Consider the following 19,729-nt stretch of genomic DNA (forward strand, 5'->3'; position numbering starts at 1 on the left):
AAATGTCGTCGACCAACAATGTCTTTTGCAATAAACAATATTAATAATAATAAAAATATAATGGACAAACCAGTCAAGTTATTTCGCAAAGATCTGATATGGCATTTGGTTTACTTTGAATTTATTACCGATTGTCTTTTGGTCCCTGAACCATGATGATCTTCAATGATATCATCATCCAGAAATCTAGAGCAAGAAAATAAATTTCCTAATTTATATCTGAAATTTATTGGTGACCTTCCTAAATATAAAAAAATGAGTGCGCGTAAGGTTCACACGGGATTGAAGTAAAACTTATTTGCTTCTTAAGTTTACATCATATAACAATTTTGAATAATGTTTATTAGTAATATGGTAACACTCGTGATGCACACATTTATTACGTTAACCATTATACACATTTATATAATGAAAAATTATAAATTATATATTTATAATAGCATTAAAAATATGTATAATATTTAAAAACAATAGTGTAATTAAAGTCGTACTTCAAATATGGCATGATCGGTTTGTCATTGTAATTAGCATTTAGAAATGAACCTTCGTTAGAGAAATAAAGTAATTGCTGATTAATAAGATCTATAATTTTCATTCACACAGTGGATTATGTTAAACAACGCCTAAACAAATATTGTTTTCGCAACTTCACTCATCATATAATATTTGTGTTTGAAGAACTTCATGTAATTAAAATTAACATACATTCATTGACTGCTTGTATTTTTAACTTCCCGTAGGGTAGTTATAGTAATGGGCCGAAAATAGAAAATATTTTTTTTTTGCATTTCTCGACGTTTTGAAGGTTTCTGAATATTTTGGCATACCTCAGATAAAACGGATGTGTCAGTGTGTGTATGTATGTATGAATACAATTTTCGTCCACGTTTTCGGGCGCACGTATAAACCGATTTGAATGGTTTAAAAAACATTCGATTCTTATTGGTAGGGAGATGTGCCGATTAGTTTTTGGCAAAGGCACGTCCAGCCGTTACGGAGATACGGAGCAAAGAGTGCAGAGAATACAAATCGAGTTTTTGAGAGAACGGAGTATCGGATTTGAATAATTTAAAAAACATTCAATTTGTAATGATTGGGAGAAGAGGTGATTACTTTTTGGCAAAGGCAGGTCCCGCCATTTCGAAGATACAGAGCTGAATGTGCAAATAATGGCAGTTTTTGGGTGAACGGGTTTGAATTATCTAAAAAACTTTTTGCTTGTATCAACAAAACAATTGCTTTTGAGGATAAAAAATTATTACATTTTTTTTTATTTTCCATAAAATATTTTTGTAATTTTGGATTGAAAAATTAAAAAAAATTGCCCAGGCTAAGCACAGTCTAAGCGCCACTCTGGTACAAATGTTTACCCAAGTGCGTTTAGACCGTTTATGTACTGGAGAACTTTTCCAATTTTGTGAAAAACTATTGAAAAATGTGAAAATGCCGCCAAGCTAAGCACAGTATAAGTGAAAATGTCGCACGGAATCATTTGCAAATGCGTTTAGACTGTGACTGTACGGGAGCGGATTTTTCAATTTTGTGTAAATTAGGCAACTTAGGTATTTTTTTGAAATTGAATTCGAAATGAAATGACGATTGTTAATGTTCTGGAGATAAATTGATTTATGATTTACATTTGATTTACACAGATATAACAAGATAGCAACAATAATGAAAGTTACAATATTTGTAATAATATATTTGAGAACGTTTAAAATTTCTCGAATATTTCATTACGGTACGGGAAGTTCCTGCAATTTGCCCTAAGGCATGATGCCATACACCACTAGTTCCATTCTATTACCATCTATGGATTTTCTATTACCATCTTCTGGTGTCAAGTAGCACCAGTAAAGTAAAAAACAATAGACAATAACTCTCCTCCAGATAATGATTAAGTTGAATCTCCAACAGTTCAACCTGGTCAACTACTACTACTAATGTCATTCTTGCTCAGAAGTTACGTAATTCTAATCTTAGGAGATTATTTATTGGAGTTGCCGCCGCTAATGTGTTGCCGTTGTAACCTTGGATGAGAAATTGAATTGACAATATGAGATACTGGGTCGAAAAATTAGATGAGAGCTGGAGGAAACTAATTTATATCCAGAACATTAACAATCGTCATTTCATTTCGAATTCATTTAAAAAAAAAATAGTTGCCTAATTTACACAAAATGCGAAAAAGTGCTCCCGTATAGTCACAGTCTAAACGCATTTGCAAATAATTCTGTGCGACTTTTTCACTTATACTGTGCTTAGCTTGGCGGCATTTTCACATTTTTTTCAATAGTTTTCACAAAATTGGAAAAGTGCTCCTGTACATAACAGTCTAAACGCACTTGGGTTAACATTTGTACCAGAGTGGCGCTTAGACTGTGCTTAGCCTGGGTGATTTTTTGAATTTTTAATCCAAAATTACGAAAGTATTTTATGGAAAATTAAAAAAAGATGTTAGAATTGTTTATCCTCAAAAGCAATTGTTTTGTCAATACAAGCAGAAAGTTTTTTTAGATCATTCATAATCGGATGCTTAGTTCACACAAAAACTGCCATTTTTTGCACATTTAGCTCTGTATCTTCAAAATGGCAGGACCTGTCTTTGCCAAAAAAATAATCACTTCTTTTCCCAATTATTACAAAATAAATGTTTTTTTAGATTATTCAAATCCGATACTCCGTTCGCTCAAAAACTCGATTTGTATTTTCTGCACTCTTTGCTCCGTATCTCCGTAACGGCTGCACCTGCCTTTGCCAAAAACAAATCAGCACATCTCCTTATCAATGGGAATCGAATGTTTTTAAACCATTCAAATCGGTTGATCCGTGCGCCCTAAAACGTGGACGAAAATTGTATTCATACATACATACACGCACAGACACATTCGTTTTATCTGAGGTATGCCAAAATGTTCAGAAACCTTCAAAACGTGAAGAAATGTAAAAATTTTCAATTTCGATTTTTACAATAACTTACCCTACGGAAAGTTAACAAGCAGTCAATGAATGTATGTTAATTTGAATTACATGAAGTTCTTTAGGCGTTGTTTAACATAATCCACTGTGTGAACGAATATTATAAAATTTATTAATCAGCAATTACTTCATTTCTCTAATGAAGGTTCATTTCTAAATGCTAATTACAACGACAAACCGATCATGTCATATTTGAAGTATGACTTTAATTACATTATTATTTTTAAATATTATACATATTTTTAATGTTACTATAAATATATAATTTATAATTTATCATTATATAAATGTGTATAATGGTCGACACTAATAAATATGGGCGTCACTAGTGTTACCATATTACTAATAAACATTATTCAAAATTGTTATATGACGTATTTATTTTTACTTAAATGCCATCTTGTACAGTAGCAAATAAGTTTTACATCAATCGCGTGTGAACCTCTTTTTTTAGAGAAGTAAAATTTACACCAGCTCTCCTATTATCCTCTTTATAGTATTTGATGAACGATTTGATTGTGAAAGACAATGAATGGAGGCAATGAACTCAATTATGTAACTCAATATGATTTGTTAATCGTCAAATTCATAACAAAATATTATATTAAATATAATATTTATTATCAGATCTAATATTTTATATTTTGTCCTAGTGCCTTCAAATATTAGACCAAATTTGTAGATTATTTAAGTGAAAAATGACAATGTGCAACCCTCAGTAATTACCAATTACATTTAAATGTTATTTATTACATAATCATCATCTCTGAAATGAAACATGTCAGAGTAATAAATAATAAATATATAATGGATTTTATTCTCGGAAAACAGGTTATGTCAGATTACTCATCCATCCATGTGATCCATGTAATTATTTATTATATATTGTTGTTGTAATGTTATATTATTTATTGTCTCTCATCAAGGTTAAAAAGTCGATTCAAAACGTATTGAAATCAGTACAATTGTAATTGTAATAGTAATTAGCTACTACGTTACTAGATCTCTTCTCTATTCTCTAAAAATTTGAATGCTTGATTCTATAAAAATATTTTTAAGTTCAAAACTAATTGATATATGTGAATGATGTATTCGGGAGATTTATATAAAATCTAATTATCTACAAGTTTTTCTAATATCACAACCATCTAAAACAATCCTTATACTCATAAATTGCTTTAGAAACCGTCAACTTTGAAATCGTAGTTCAACACTACAGGCAATGTCTAGTGTTCATAAAACTATTTGTAACTTTTGAAGCACTCGTTTTATACAAATGTTTCATACAACAAATTCATATAGAATTAAATTGTCTACAACATTGTCTAACAACATACCAACATACAACAACTCCTTATACCCACAAAACGCCTCCAAACCCAAAATTGCACCCACAAAAAAAAACACAAATCTCATACAACACAATTACCAAAAATGGTGTGTTTTTATTTCCAAAACCAGTTGTAACTTTTGAAACTCTCGTTTTACATGAATGGTTCAAATAACAAATTCATAAGTGTCATACATACATTGTAATTCTATCAAAAATGACACCAAACATAATAATTTGCTGAAAAAACTCGTGCACTGAGGTTAAAATTTAAAAAAAATCATATAAATTTGTATAATGTGCCTGGAAATTCCTGTTGAGAGTGAAAGTAAAAAAAGTCTTCAAAAATTCAAGAAAATTGATGAAGAGATTGTAATTCTATCAAAAATGAGACCAAATACGATAATTTGTTGAAAAAACACGTGCACTGAAGGTTAAAATTTGAAAAAAAATCATAAAAATTTATACAAATGGGTACACGAAGAACATCAAAATTGAAAATTACTATTGATATTGTAATTATATCAAAAATGATGCTAAATATGATTATTTGTTAGAAAAACTCGTGCACTGAGGATTAAAATTAAAAAAAAATATATATAAATTTGAAAATAAATTTCATACAACACAAATACAAAAAAACGATGAGTTTTTATTTACAAAACTAGTTGTAACTTTTGAAGCTGTCGTTTTATATGAATGGTTCATATAACAAATTAATACCAAATTAAATAATCTACAACTTTGTCTAACAACACAACAACACGCAACAACTCATTAACCCACAAAATGCCTTAGAACGTAAAATTGTACCATTTTATTCCTTATACCCACAAAACGCCTCCAAACCCAAAATTGCACCCACAAATTTCATACGGCACAAACACAAAAAAACGATGCGTTTTTATTTATAAAACTAGTTGTAACTTTTGAAGCTGTCGTTTTATATAAATGGTTCATACATCAAATTCATAGCAAATTAAATAATCTACAACTTTGTCTAACAACACAACAACACCCAACAACTCCTTAACCCACAAAACGCCTTAGAACATATAATTGTACTTATAATTTTCCTTTTCCCCCAGGCTTTTCCGCACCCTAAGGTACGTCAACATAGGGCGTTGGGCCTTGATAATTTTAGGGTCTTTTGGGGTCTTGGCCTCGATTCTCCTATACTACAAGGATAAGAGTTCAAAATTCACCATACTCCGGCTCCAAATGGTACCACAAAAAATCCAAATGCTTTTAATGGGCCGAAAAAGTCCGGCTCTGGTCGATATTAGCGAAGGGCCTGGGGCCCGAAAAGGGTCGAATTGCAAGTAGAAGTCACGACAAGGTTTTGGAGTCAGTATTGGAAATGATAAGAAGACTGAGGGTAGTAAAAGATAGTAGTAAAAATAGTTGGGTAAATATGCACTAGTTTTTTTTTTGGAAAACTAAAATTTGTAATTTTTGTTTTTGGGTTTTATAACAATATTTTATAAATTATTATTATAGATGTATTATAAAAGCCCTATGTGTTGTAAATTAAATTTGTTAAAAAAATATCACGCACTTAGGGTTAAAAATTTTAAACTCTTAAAAAATTCAGATTTTTCATTTCATTTGTTATTATAAAAATTACTTTACAAAGTTTAACTCTATATAATATGTATTTTAAAAATATCAAAATTACCTATTAAATTTAAGATAAAAATAGATAAATTTAATGTTTAAATTTAATTTAGCATTACTAAATTGTTGTTACTATTATGTAAAATAATTTATCATAATAAATGTGATGCAACATAGAAATTGTTATTTTAATAAATATAAATAATTAATAGTATAATTGAATTTTAAAAATTTGTCCTGGTCGCACCGTTTGTATTACAACTTTATAATTTCACTCAAATATTCTTCAATAAATCTATTAAGACAGCAAATACTAAAATTGTTGACTTTGTAGAAAAAAATCGGATAAAAAATTATTTTTATCAACTGGTACAGAATGCACTCAAAATTTGGAAAAAAATCTTGTTACTTTCAAAAAAAAATTCTCCTGGTCGCACCGTTTGTATTACAACTTTGTAATTTGACTAAAACATTCTTCAATATGTCTATTATTATAGCAAATACTAAAATTGATGATTTTGTAGAAAAAAAATCGGATTAAAAATTATTTTTATCAATTGGTGCACTCAAATATTGGAAAAAAATCTTGTCACTTTCAAAAAAAAATCTCCTGGTCGAACCGTTTGTATTACAACTTTGTAATTTGACTCAAATATTATTTAATATGTCTATTAAACAAGCAAATACTAAAATTGATGATTTTGTACAAAAAAATCGAATTAAAAATTATTTTTATATAGAGAAAATTTTATTACCAAGTAATTCAATTTGCTAGTTTGCTTCCACAAATATGCCAAATTTACGAGTCAAACTTTATAATTAATTTACAATATTCACTATCCCTTATTTATTAATCTAATGAAATCACTTAAGGTCAATTTAGACCCTTATAAGTGGCCTTAGGGAATTCTAAAACTTGGAAACTCCCAAATTCCTCGAGAATTCTTGTTTCAAAGAGAATTCAGAATTTGCATATGAGAAATTGGAAGAAACTCTCAAGGGACCAAACATTGAATAAATTATCAAGGATATCAAGGATAAAGGATCCTTCTGGCAGAATTCGATTATAATTTACTTAGCAGAATTAGTTTAGGAAGAAAATTACATAAATTTGGCTAAAATAAAAATCAAGGATAAGAAAACAACTGGGATATATGAAAGAGCACTTTAGTTGGAAAAGGTGTAATAAAATTATTTTTAAAATTTCTACAAATGATTCAAAATGACTAGAAATGTCTAAAAAATACAAAAATTAGCAAATCAAATTTTCTGGCAAAAAAATAAACCTCTCTTTTATTATTTTACCAATTTTTGATATATATGTGTGAATTATGTTACAAACAATTATTTTACCAATATCGATAAATTTTATTATGGTAACAAAAACCCAATAGTTATCGATTGGGTGAAAGCCTTTCATTCGATATTATAAAGTAATTAGTTACACGTTCGATAATCGATCGATACATCGATTAAATCGATGCAATTATATCGAATTAGAATGCATTTCGAAAGTAAAGCCATGAAGTGTCTTTAAAAACCTTCGAAATTATTATTGAGATTGTAATTCTATCAAAAATGATACCAAACACAATAATTTGTAGGAAAACCTCGCGCACTGAGGGTTAAATTAAAAAAAAAAATTGAATAATGTGCCTGGAAATTCCCTGTTGAGAGTGAAAGTAAAAAAAGTCTTCAAAAATTTATTAAAATTGCTGAAGAGATTGTAATTCTATCAAAAATGATACCAAACGATAATTTGCTGGAAAAACTCGCGCACAGAGGGTTAAAATTAAAAAAAAATCATATAAATTTGAATAATGTGCCTGGAAATTCCCTGTTGAGGGTGAAAGTAAAAAAATTTAAGAAAATTGATGGAAAGATTGTAATTCTATCAAAAATAATGCCAAACACGATAATTTGCTGAAAAAACTCGTGCACTGAGAGTTCATAAAAATTTATACAAATGGGTACACAAAGAACATTACAATTGAAAATATTATCTAAAAAAATCTCCTGATCGCAATTTTTGTTTTAGAATGTTCTAATTCCACACAGTTACAACTTGACATGTCTATTAAGCCAGCAAATACTAAAATTGATGATTTTGTAGAAAAAAATCGAATTATAAATTATTTTTATCAACTGGTGCACTCAAAGCAATCATATTGGAGAAAATCTTGTTACTTTAAAAAAATTCTCCTGGTCGCACCGTTTGTATTACAACATTATAATTTTCCTCAAATATTCTTCAATATGTCTTATATAACAACAAATACTAAAATCGATGATTCTATAAACAATTAACCACTTTTATTCAATTACATGACAATATGAGTTTACATATTACATAATGCATTTTATTATTACAAAATCATCAATTTTAGGATTTACATTTCCAGATAGAGCATTTGTCTTAATATTTATATCATGATACGATTTTAATTGTATCAACGAAAAAAATAAGAACAATTCAAGTGAAAGTTGTTAACAATATAATTTGTTGAGCAATTACTTTTGTTGTTGTTAGACGATACTTGTATTATTTTATGTAATTCAATTCACTACAATTATTTATCATCTGAACTGAATTGCTTCTGAAATACCCATTTCAGTTACGAAATCACTTTTATCTGAAAACTTATCGTGGCTTTGTAGTAAGAGCTTTGGTCTTGCTAGGACGAGTATGGTAAAACATTAAGGATATTTTTTTGGAAAATGACTTGTATTTTTTTAACTATTTGTTTAAACTAAAGTGCATATTTAAAAAAGTTGTTTGAAATTAAAATGTGAATAATATTGTATAACACTAAAACACTCTACAACAGCTCGGTATACTCATAAATCAGAATTGAAAATGGAAATTATTTTTGTGTCAAATTTCATATGTCAATATCTCTGTCTAAATTCGACAATTGCCGAATTAATTTAAATAATTAATTAATTACACAATTAAATTATAATTTTATCAGAATCATCATCAGAATAATTATGTGTAATTTCCTGCATTTAAAATAGAGTGCTTTTATTTTAGTTTCTTAGAGAAGAGAATATTCTTTCTGTCGAGTTCTTAAGAAAAGATTCTTTTGTAACATTTTATTACTCAACGACGAGAGAATATATTTAGATCTTTATTTTGAATATTAGATAATGTTTACATAATCTAAAATTGAATAAAAAAAATTGGGAAAAATTCCAGTCAAGTGCTGATATACAAAGGTTCCTCATTAACTTACAAAATTTATACTTTAATGCATTTATGGGGTAAATTGTTCTTATTTCGTGTTCTGTGAAAAAAATTATTAGTTTTAGTATTTGCTGTCTTAATAGACATATTGAGGAATATTTGAGGCAAATTACAAAGTTGTAATACAAACGGTGCGACCAAGAGAATTTTTTGAAAGTAACAAAATTTTCTTCAATATGATTGCTTTGAGTGCACCAGTTGATAAAAAAAAATTATAATCCGATTTTTTTTTACAAAGTCAAAAATTTTAGTATTTGCTGCTATAATAGACATATTGAAGAATATTTGAGTAAAATTACGAAGTAGTAATACAAACGGTGCGACCTTGAAATTTTTTTTAAAATAATAGGCATTTTATAATATTTGAAATCGTTACATCATATATTGGGTTAATAAAATCTTATAAAATATAATAATAACAAAGTCTTATAAAAATTAGCAAAATATGTAATTGTAATTGCAAAATATGTATTTTTTATTTTTTTATAACATTCTGTTAGATTTTTAAATAATTTTATAATAATTTACAAGGGTTTTGCAATTTACATAAACGTTCGACTTTTTAAATAATTATTTTTCTTAAAAAACTGTATAAATAATTTTGCATCTTTCATAACAGATCTATTACCAATGTTTGTTAAATATTTAAATTTTTAAATAATTAGAAATTTTTAAACGTTTATCATTAAAATATACGAAATCCTACAATGCAAAACTCGACAGAGTTTTGTAACAATTTTAGATATATAAAAAAAGTTCAAATATTTTTAAAAATAAATAAATACATTAAATTGTATAAATTTAATTTAAATAAATATAAATTTGTTGTTGGTCTAAATATACAAAATATAAAACCACCAGTTTTCATAAAAAAAATTTAAATTGTCAAATTTAGTACATATAATAAAAGTATTTTTTACTAGTATGAAACCACTGGGCCTCCACGGTCCTACTAATACGTTTTCTTCAGCAGTTTCTATGAGATCATAATATTAATAATAATTAGGATGTAGTCAGATCAAAAAATATTTTAAGCCGGAAATTTAATAAATAAATAAAATAATCAATTACTACTTATTATTAATACATTTTCCATAGGTTTTTCTTCCCTGTTTCGACCGAATCGAATTACTTGTCTATGCAAACAATGCACAGAGGAATCGTTTCGAAAACTTTTAAAAACGTGCTGTTAACGTTTCGACTTTAAAAAAAACGGAAAAAAACAATACAAGAGTATCGATATAAGACACAAGATCGATATTCGAGACACGTCTGAGAGATTTCACCAAAATAAAACGAGAGTAGTATAATAAATAAATAAATTAGAATTATTTTGTTGATTTCAAAAGCGATTTTAAAGTATATAAAAAAGATTAAAGAATTCCCATAAATAATAGACAATGTACTTTATTTTAAATCCGATTGATCGAAAACCTTTAACATTCTTAGAATAGTTTATTACGGTATGGGAAGTTCCAGCAGTTTGCCTGAAGGCACGATGCCATACACCACTAGTTTAGAAATATTTTGGAAAATCGTACTGCTTTAACTGCATAGAAACGAATTATCGAAGCGAGTAAGCGCTGCGTCGCCGTCTAACGGATAAACATTGGTACGGAACCCATAGGAATGTAAACAAAATTTATACTTATGGTTAAAATCTCTACAAAATATCTGATAATTTGATGTGCATATGTCTAATGATCATTTTTGACCGCCAAATGGCATTTTTTTACTTTTTTTACTAGATCTCCGAAACCGCTAGACCTACCTTCATAAAAATTTGATTTATTAGTATCAATCATTATACACATTTATATAATGATAAATTATAAATTATATATTTATAATGGGATTAAAAATATTTATAACATTTTAAAACAATAATGTATTTAAAGTCATACTTCAAATATGACATGATCGGTTTGTCATTGTAATTAGCATTTAGAAATAAACCTTCATTAGAGAAATGAAGTAATTCTTGATTAAAAAATTCTATAATATTCTTGAATTAAACGAGCAAACTGAAATATATTAGTAAAGAGACTCTACTGACGAACAAACTAAAATAAATTAAAGAAGGAACTCTATTTATTTATTTATTTATTTATATTTATATTTATACAACACAATTATACAATTATAGATATTAATGGTACATAACTTAAATTAATAGATTGGCAAGCTAAGCAAAATAAATTAATGAAGGGACTCTACTGACGAACAAACTGAAATAAATTAGTAAAAGGACGCTACTGACGAGCTAACCAAAATAAATATATTATAAATATATAGTCAATTATGTTAAACAACGTCTAAACAAATATTGTTTTTGCAACTTCACTTATCATGTAATAATTGTGTTTGAAGAACTTCATGCAATTAAAATTAACATGCATTCATTGACTGCTTGTATTTTTTTACTTTTTCGCTGGCGATATAATATCATTCTTTGAACAGCTGTAATATCTGTTTTGCCTAAAACATATTTTCTATTTTAATGACTTTAAAGATTTATAGAAACTACGAATAATATAAAAATAATTTCTAATCAATAAACTTACGTTCAAAACATGGCACAAATGTTTAATTTGTTTTATTATCTAAAAGAAAAAGAGTGAAATATTCTTCTGATTCAAGCATTTTTATTAAATCAAGATTTGTACTACGATGTAACTTTAAAATGTTTATTTATTTATCTATGCCGAATCTCTTGTTGATATCGGTAAGCATACAACGTTGATGCCGGTACGCATTCAACGACAGATCTCTATTCACATACACGACGACTAATCACAATCGATCCGTATAGTAATGATATCATCGAGAGCAAATGACGAACCATTGGCACTCGACTCTTATATTAACTTATCTGCCGTAACGCACTTCCGTTGCAATTATACGGATTTACACACTAGTCGCGCCTAAAGAAGTTTTAATTCAAAAATAAAAATCCACGTACTTTTCATATATAAAGTTTTTATACTGGTCCTGGTAAAGTTACTGATTTTTTTATCTTAATTTCTATTATATTTTTTTGAGAAGGAGTATACAATAACTCGCCAGTAGGTCAACAATTCACAAACCTCTTAACAAAAATCTCCTGTATCATTTCGATTTTGTTCCCGACGTGTGTTCCTAAGTACTGGGCGTATATTTGTTCGGATTTTATTCCTTCGCCTTTGTTTTTATTATTTTTTTGGCTACATATAATCCCCATATATATATATATATATATATATATATATATATATATATATATATTAATACATACATGTTGTTTTTAGTGTGAGTTTGTATGTTTGTCTGGGATTGTCTCTCTCTTTATATATATTACACCTCTTGTGGTGGATTGTGGGTACTCTTGTGTATCGAACCGTGTTGCCACTGACACGTCTCTCCTAAAATGCTCTCTCGAATAGAGAGAGAAATGCTTTATAAAGGATTCCATCCGAACGGACAAACGATACTGTTGCTATTAGGATAGATTCACATGGGAATGATTCCTTTTGCATTCATTAATTACTGCCTCCTAGTTTGCTGTGACTCGTAGGGTAGGCCGGTGAAAGCCCAGTGGTCTGCCAATAAAATTTATTACGAAATATTATTTATGCGCGACTAAGGTGTGAATCCGTGCAAATGCAACAAAATTGCGTTACGGCAAGGTCGAGTGCCAATGATTCGTCATTCGCTCTCGATGATATCATTTCTGTACGGGTCGATTGTGATTAGTCGTCGTGTATATGAATATAGATCTGTCGTTGTATGCGTACCGATATCAACAAGGAAATCGACATAGATAGATAAATAAACATTTTAAAGTTACATCGTAGTACAAATCTTAATTCAATGAAAAATGCCTGAATCAGAAGAATATTTTACCCTGTTCTTTGAAAATAATAAAACAAATTAAATATCTGAGCCGTGTACTAAACGTAAGTTTATTGATTATAAATTATTTCTATATTATTCGTAGTTTCTATAAACCTTTGAAGTTATCAAAATGGAAAATATTTTTTGGACAAGACAGATATTACAGCTGTTCAAAGAATGATATTATATCGCCAGCGAAAAAGTAAAAAAAAATACAAGCAGTCAATGAATGTATGTTAATTTTAATTACATGAAGTTCTTCAAACACAAATATTATATGATGATGAGTGAAATTGTGAAAACAATATTTGTTTAGGCGCAAATATTAAAGAATTTATTAATCAGCAATTACTTCATTAATCTAATGAAAGTTCATTTCTAAATGCTAATTACAACGACAAACCGATCATGTTATATTTGAAGTATGACTTTAATTACAGTATAGTTTTTAAATATTATACACATTTTTAATGCTATTATAAATATATAATTTATAATTTATCATTATATAAATGTGTATAATGATTGACGACACTAATAAATGTGTGCATCACGAGTGTTACCATATTACTAATAAACATTATTCAAAATTGTTTTAGGATGTATTTATTTTTATTTAGTAAAAATTTGAGTATATTATAAATCTTACTTAATTTTGTTGTCAACTGGTTTTCATCGATGTTACAGACAAGATTCCATGGAAATTTTTCGATAATCGAAACAAGTTTTCATCCGACCACACACTTTCGATAATATCTTGTTTAAAATCGATATTATATAATATTGATAGACAAAATAAAATAAGATTTTTGCACTGAGGAATGTGATTTTACTTTTCCGAAAATAAATAGAAATATATATATATATTTAAATACTAGTATGCAGTTTAAAATTTTAAGCAATTTTGCCCATTTTTTAAATTAGATAAATGTATTAAGACTTGGTCTTAATACATAAATATTTATATATATATATATATATATATATATATATATAAAATAATAAAAATTCACTCACCATAATAATCGCCTTAATTCTCAGTATCCTGAAAATTAAAAAAAAATAAAGTTAGTCATTATTTAAAAATTAATTTTAATAGGACGTCTAGGATTTTGATTGAATTCTATACAAATACATATAATATAATAATATAATAATTAATATTAGTGTTATTGTGAAATAGATATTAAGTCACATAGAAATGTATATAAGTAGAGAAGAAGACAGGTATACAGGTATACAGGTAAACAGGTAGAAAAGTAAAAATTAAGAGAAGTAAACAGGTAAACAGGTGGAAAAGTAATTCATTAACAAAACAAATTATAATTGATTAAATCGATTTTCACACTATGAGGAGGTCAATGCAATTTGGCATAAAGCAACTTTATTCAATTTTATTTTTGCATAAAGTTGGTTTTCATAATATATATTTAGGGATCTCCTAAAACCGTACTGCTTAAATTAGAATGCTATAATTTTAGTATATTGTACCACGAACTATACGTTTTAATACCTAGTACTTAAATTTTGAGTAAATAATTTGTTTATATTATGAAAAAATCCCAAACCAAAATTTGTACCCATGCGTCTGAATTTCTTGACTCAAACTTAAGTTTTCTTCGGTTTTTGGTTAAATACTATTAATGGAAATTAAAAACTTGATTCCAGTCTTTTGTATATTTCTACAAGCTTTTAGCAACAATATTCTGAATTTACTACTTTTTAGCATAAACTGTAAGGTACAAAAAAAATCTGTAAAATTTATGCAAATATTTTGACACCAATACATAATTTTGAGTACGTACATATACGTGTACATTTTTAAGAAGCTTTTCTGACCACTGTTTTTGCAAAATATAACTTAAAATTTTGGTAAAATATTGTATAATAGTTATAATTTAATACTGCATACGAAAAATGTATATTTGTTAAATTTAAAGAGTTAATAAAATAAATGCCGAACAAGTACTCTCGATTTAAGACTGAAGCCTTTGATATATACTTTATGTATTTTTCTAATATTTAACATAAAAAATATAGATTTTTTAACTTCCCATAGGGTAGTTATAATAATAGACCAAAAATCGAAAATGAAAATTTTTGCATTTCTCAACGTTTTGAAGGTTTCTGAACATTTTAAGGCATACCTCAGAAAAAATGGATGTGTGTGTGTGTATGTATGGATACAATTTTCCAGTCACGTTTTGGGCGCACGAATCAACCGATTTGAATGGTTTGAAAAACATACGATTCCTATTGATAAGGAGACGTACTGATTAGTTTTTGGTAAAGGCAGGTCCAGCCGTTACGGAGATACGGAACAAAGAGTGCAGAAAATACAAATCGAGTTTATGAGAGAACGGAGTAATGTATTTGAATGATTTAAAAAACATTCATTTTGTAATGATTGGGAGAAGAGGTGATTAGTTTTTGACAAAGACAGGTCCCGCCATTTCGAAGACACAGAGCTAAATGTGCAAAAAATGGCAGTTTTTGAGTGAACTAAGCGTCCGATTTGAATGATCTAAAAAACTTTCTGCTTGTATTGACAAAACAATTGCTTTTGAAGATAAAAAATTATTACTTTTATCTTTTTTATTTTCTATAAAACATTTGTGTAATTTTGTATTAAAAATTAAAAAAAAGACCCGGAATAAGCACATTCTAAGCGCCACTCTGGTACAAATGTTTACCCGAGTGCGTTTAGACTGTTTATGTACTGCAAAGCACTTTTCCAATTTTGTGAAAACTATTGAAAAATGTGAAAATGCCGCCAAGCTAAGCACAGTATAAGTAAAAATGTTGCACAGAGTTATTCCAAAGCCCAAAAGTTTAGTAGTAAAATTATGAAAAATCAAATTATTCACAAAGACCCTGGGCTTTCTCCATTATTTCTAAATGATGATAATTATTAATATAACTTTAAGTTAAGCATTTTTTCAAAGTGTGTAGAATGAGTAGATATATTTGTGTAAATATGACTTTGCTGAATTATTGTTTAAATGTAAAAAATATAAAAGTGTCTTGAAATCTCGAAGGGAATTTTTAAAAATTCATAGATTCCTGTTTTGAAAAAATCCAACTACATTTTGTTCATATTCTCGGGCTTGTAGTTTATTTCTAAAGCAATATAAGAATAAATAGTCTTAGTAAAGATTTCAGAAAATTCTATCTAGATTCTAGTCTTTAGACCAAAAAACTATCTTAATCGAAAAAAAGTTACGTTAAAAAAATATGAAAAATAAACAGTGCATACTTAATATCAAATGCTTTTTGGTATAAAAGTCCACTTAAATTTTGTTCATGTTCTCGGGTTTGTAGTTTATTTCTAAAGCTATATACAAAAATATAGTCTTAACAAAGTATTTAGGAAATTTTATCTAGATTTTATCATCCTTAGACCAAAATTATCTATCTTGATGCAGAAATAAGTTATATTCGCAAAACACCAAAAATGTGCTGTGTAAACCATCAACAATTTTGTGAAAACGAAAAATCTATTGAAAAATGTGAAAAATGTGCCAAGCTAAGCACAGTATAAGTGAAAATGTCGCACAGAATTATTTGACAATGCGTTTAGACTGTGGAGCACTTTTTCAATTTTGTGTAAATTAGACAACAATTTTTTTTTGAAATTGAATTCTAAATGAAATGACAATTGTTAATGTTCTGGAGATAAATTGATTTATGATTTACATTTGATTTGCTCAGATTTGTAACAATATAATTGAAAGCGTTTAAAATTTCTCGAACATTTCGTTACGGTACGGGAAGTTCCAGCAATTTGCCTTAAGGCACGATGCCATACACCACTAGTTTATCCCTTCTCTACCATACTTATTACTATATAACCTGAAATAAGGCGACGCACGCGCTCAGTGCCGCATAAACAACCGAAGCGGCCGAAACCATAAAAGACACATTTGTTATTAAATAAATTTAATTAAAAATTAATTTAATTAATAATACGATAAACAATTAATACAAATAATATATAGGTTTATTGGAAATCGAACTAGTTCAAGTTAAAAAATAAAAGTGATCGTGGAAGTGTTTTGGACAGTTTTTTTTTGAACAGTTGTTATTGTTTGAAAAGTGAAAATGAAACCAATCGGGATTTATGAATTTGTGGTAAGTGATGGAAACATGCAATATTATGAACTAGTTGGTGGTGGTATTTTGCCTTGAGGCAAGTTACATGAACTTTCCGATATGTGTAAATAAGCGACTCAATCAATAAAAAATAAATTAATTTAAGAGTGACTAAAAGTATTCCCAGTGGATTTATTACACATAATTGAAAACGAATGAACACGTTAACTCGGAGTATTTTCTTAAAGCAAATTTTCACAAATCAACAATGTTTATAATTGAACCAGTTTCTGTAAGACTTTAATGATTTAGTATGTGCATTGAGACCAAATACTCTATCGTTATACCAAGTAAATCATCTAATTTTAATTTTAACTATAACTACTCATTTTCTCAAACTTTGATGAATTTTTAAAATTAAACTACTTGTCGTAAGGCCATAATATTTCAGTAAGTTCTATAAGACCATGATATATACCACCAAAAAAAGTTCCTTAAAAATCGTCTTAATTTTTTTTTTCAACAGTTAATTACAAGAAAACGGCTCGGTGGATTTTCACCTAAAACTAATCAGTACCATTCCCAACTAATATCTTTCAAACAGTTTTTGATTTTTTAAAATCGATTCGGTAGTTTGAGCTTAAATGTGGACGAAAAGCTCAACACTTTTTTCCAAATTACAAAAAAACGGCTTGGCCGATCGTCTCACAGAACTGACAAACGATAGTCCTCATTGAGATACATCAAATGGCTTTTAAATTTCTGAAATCGGTTCAGGCGTTTTTGAGAAAACGTCGATGAAAGGTCTAGTTTTGATAAATGCCAAAAAACGATACTAATTTTTGCAAACTTTAAAGAATTTTTAAAATTAAAGGACTTGTCGTACGACCGTAATATTTTAGTATGATCTACAAGACTATGGTATCTACGGTCAAAAAAAAAATCATAAAAATCGTCGAAATTTTTGTTGTAAAAACTTTATTACAAGAAAACTTATATAGTCTTTATCGATTTTGAAATCGATCCAGCAGTTTTTGAGAAAACGTCGATTTGCGTCGAAAAATCTGTTCACACACATACGAGACACACACACAAATACTTTTTCCAAATTTTGTCTCATTCGATCCAGAATGGCTTGAAACGTCAAAAAAACATAAAATTCAATAATAAATTATTATATTGTTAATAGAGTCAAAATTATTGTTCACATATTTTGCTATAGTATTCTTTCGTTATAATAATTTGACTTTGATAATAGATTTTTCTGAAATTATTATACACAGAAGCTCTAAGTTAAATATGTGATGCTTAAAGCATTATTTTAAATTTATAAAATATTAAATAACTAAATTTTTAACGAAAAGTCATTTTTATTAAATATTTAATGAAAAGAAAGAGATCGATTTTGCTCTAGAATTTTGTATAACTAAACAATTTTGTATAATTAGACAATTTTGACTTCAAAAATTATTTTTTCTGTATTTATTACACATACAAAGCTGTACTTTTAATATGTAATACTTAAAACATTGTTTTAATATATAAAATATTAAACACCAGTATTTCAAGTGCAAAATATTTTTTATTATTTTTTAAAACGAAGAAGTCCATTTTGCCCTCGAGTTGTTTTGATACAATAATTTAATGCGATTTTAAAAGTTGATTTTTTATGGATTAATTACTCCTACAAGGCTATAATTCGAATATGTAATACTTCAAACCTGTTTTTAAATAAATAAAATAATAAACAATATAAATGTAATAAAATAATTAGATAAAATTATTAGCTGTAAAAGACCACTTGGTTGCAAGTAGTATAAAATCAATTTTGTTAATAATTATTTTTTATTTTGTTAGTAATTAATTTTTATTGGTTACTAAATTTTATTTTATCTCATTTGTTGCACTGTGGCAATTTATATTTTAAAAAAATATACATTATAAAATTAGGTATGTTTAATATTTTTAATATTTAAGCAAATGTTTAATATATTACATATCTAAATTACAGCTTTTTATATACAAAAATAAAATAATGATACTATATTTAAAGTCTTGAAACAGATTTTATACTAAGATTCATGCAACTGAGTTACTAAATGTTATTAAAATTATATTAAATTTCATATATAAAGATGTTTAGTATTTTATATATTTAAAATAAGGTTTTAAGTATAATATATCCAAATTACAGATTTATAGGGATAACAGATATTATATAAAATAATTTTTAAAATTCAACTACATTTATTAATATTAAGCATAAATGATGTATAGAGAGCTTATAAAGTGTTTATTTTATAAAATTTATAACTTATAGTATTTTATATATTTAAACAAATATTTGAAGTCTCACATATCCAAATTAGAGATTGTAAACAATAATATTAATATATTAAATCAATTTTTAAAATTCACATTCTGTATGTTGAAGACAAATAAGTCGATTATGTATCTAGGCTAATAAAGTATTTATTTTATATATTTTATAACTTATAGTATTTTATGTATTTAAACAAATATTTGAAGTCTCACATATCAAAATTTGAGCTTTCTAGGATCAATATTAATATATTAAATCAATTTTCAAA

General features: G+C 27.3%; 1 protein-coding gene and 1 long non-coding RNA gene across 2 annotated transcripts in view; both read left to right on the top strand.

Moving 5' to 3' along the window:
* Nucleotides 1–5,499, top strand: part of LOC113389820 (sensory neuron membrane protein 1) — a 36,621-nt gene extending 31,122 nt beyond the window's left edge. The window contains exon 9 of the mRNA XM_026626825.1: nucleotides 5,398–5,499. Within this exon, the coding sequence (XP_026482610.1) occupies nucleotides 5,398–5,499 (102 nt within the window). The remainder of the gene's footprint in view (nucleotides 1–5,397) is intronic.
* An 11,471-nt stretch (nucleotides 5,500–16,970) lies between these two features.
* LOC113389368 overlaps nucleotides 16,971–19,729 on the top strand; it is a 30,106-nt gene continuing 27,347 nt past the window's right edge. Inside the window, exon 1 of the long non-coding RNA XR_003368245.1 lies at nucleotides 16,971–17,177. This is a non-coding gene — a long non-coding RNA (uncharacterized LOC113389368). The remainder of the gene's footprint in view (nucleotides 17,178–19,729) is intronic.

Source organism: Ctenocephalides felis, unplaced genomic scaffold, assembly GCF_003426905.1.
Source record: "Ctenocephalides felis isolate EL2017-DRISC unplaced genomic scaffold, ASM342690v1 CF-g0.4_SCAFFOLD_03573, whole genome shotgun sequence".
Lineage (NCBI taxonomy): Eukaryota > Metazoa > Arthropoda > Insecta > Siphonaptera > Pulicidae > Ctenocephalides > Ctenocephalides felis.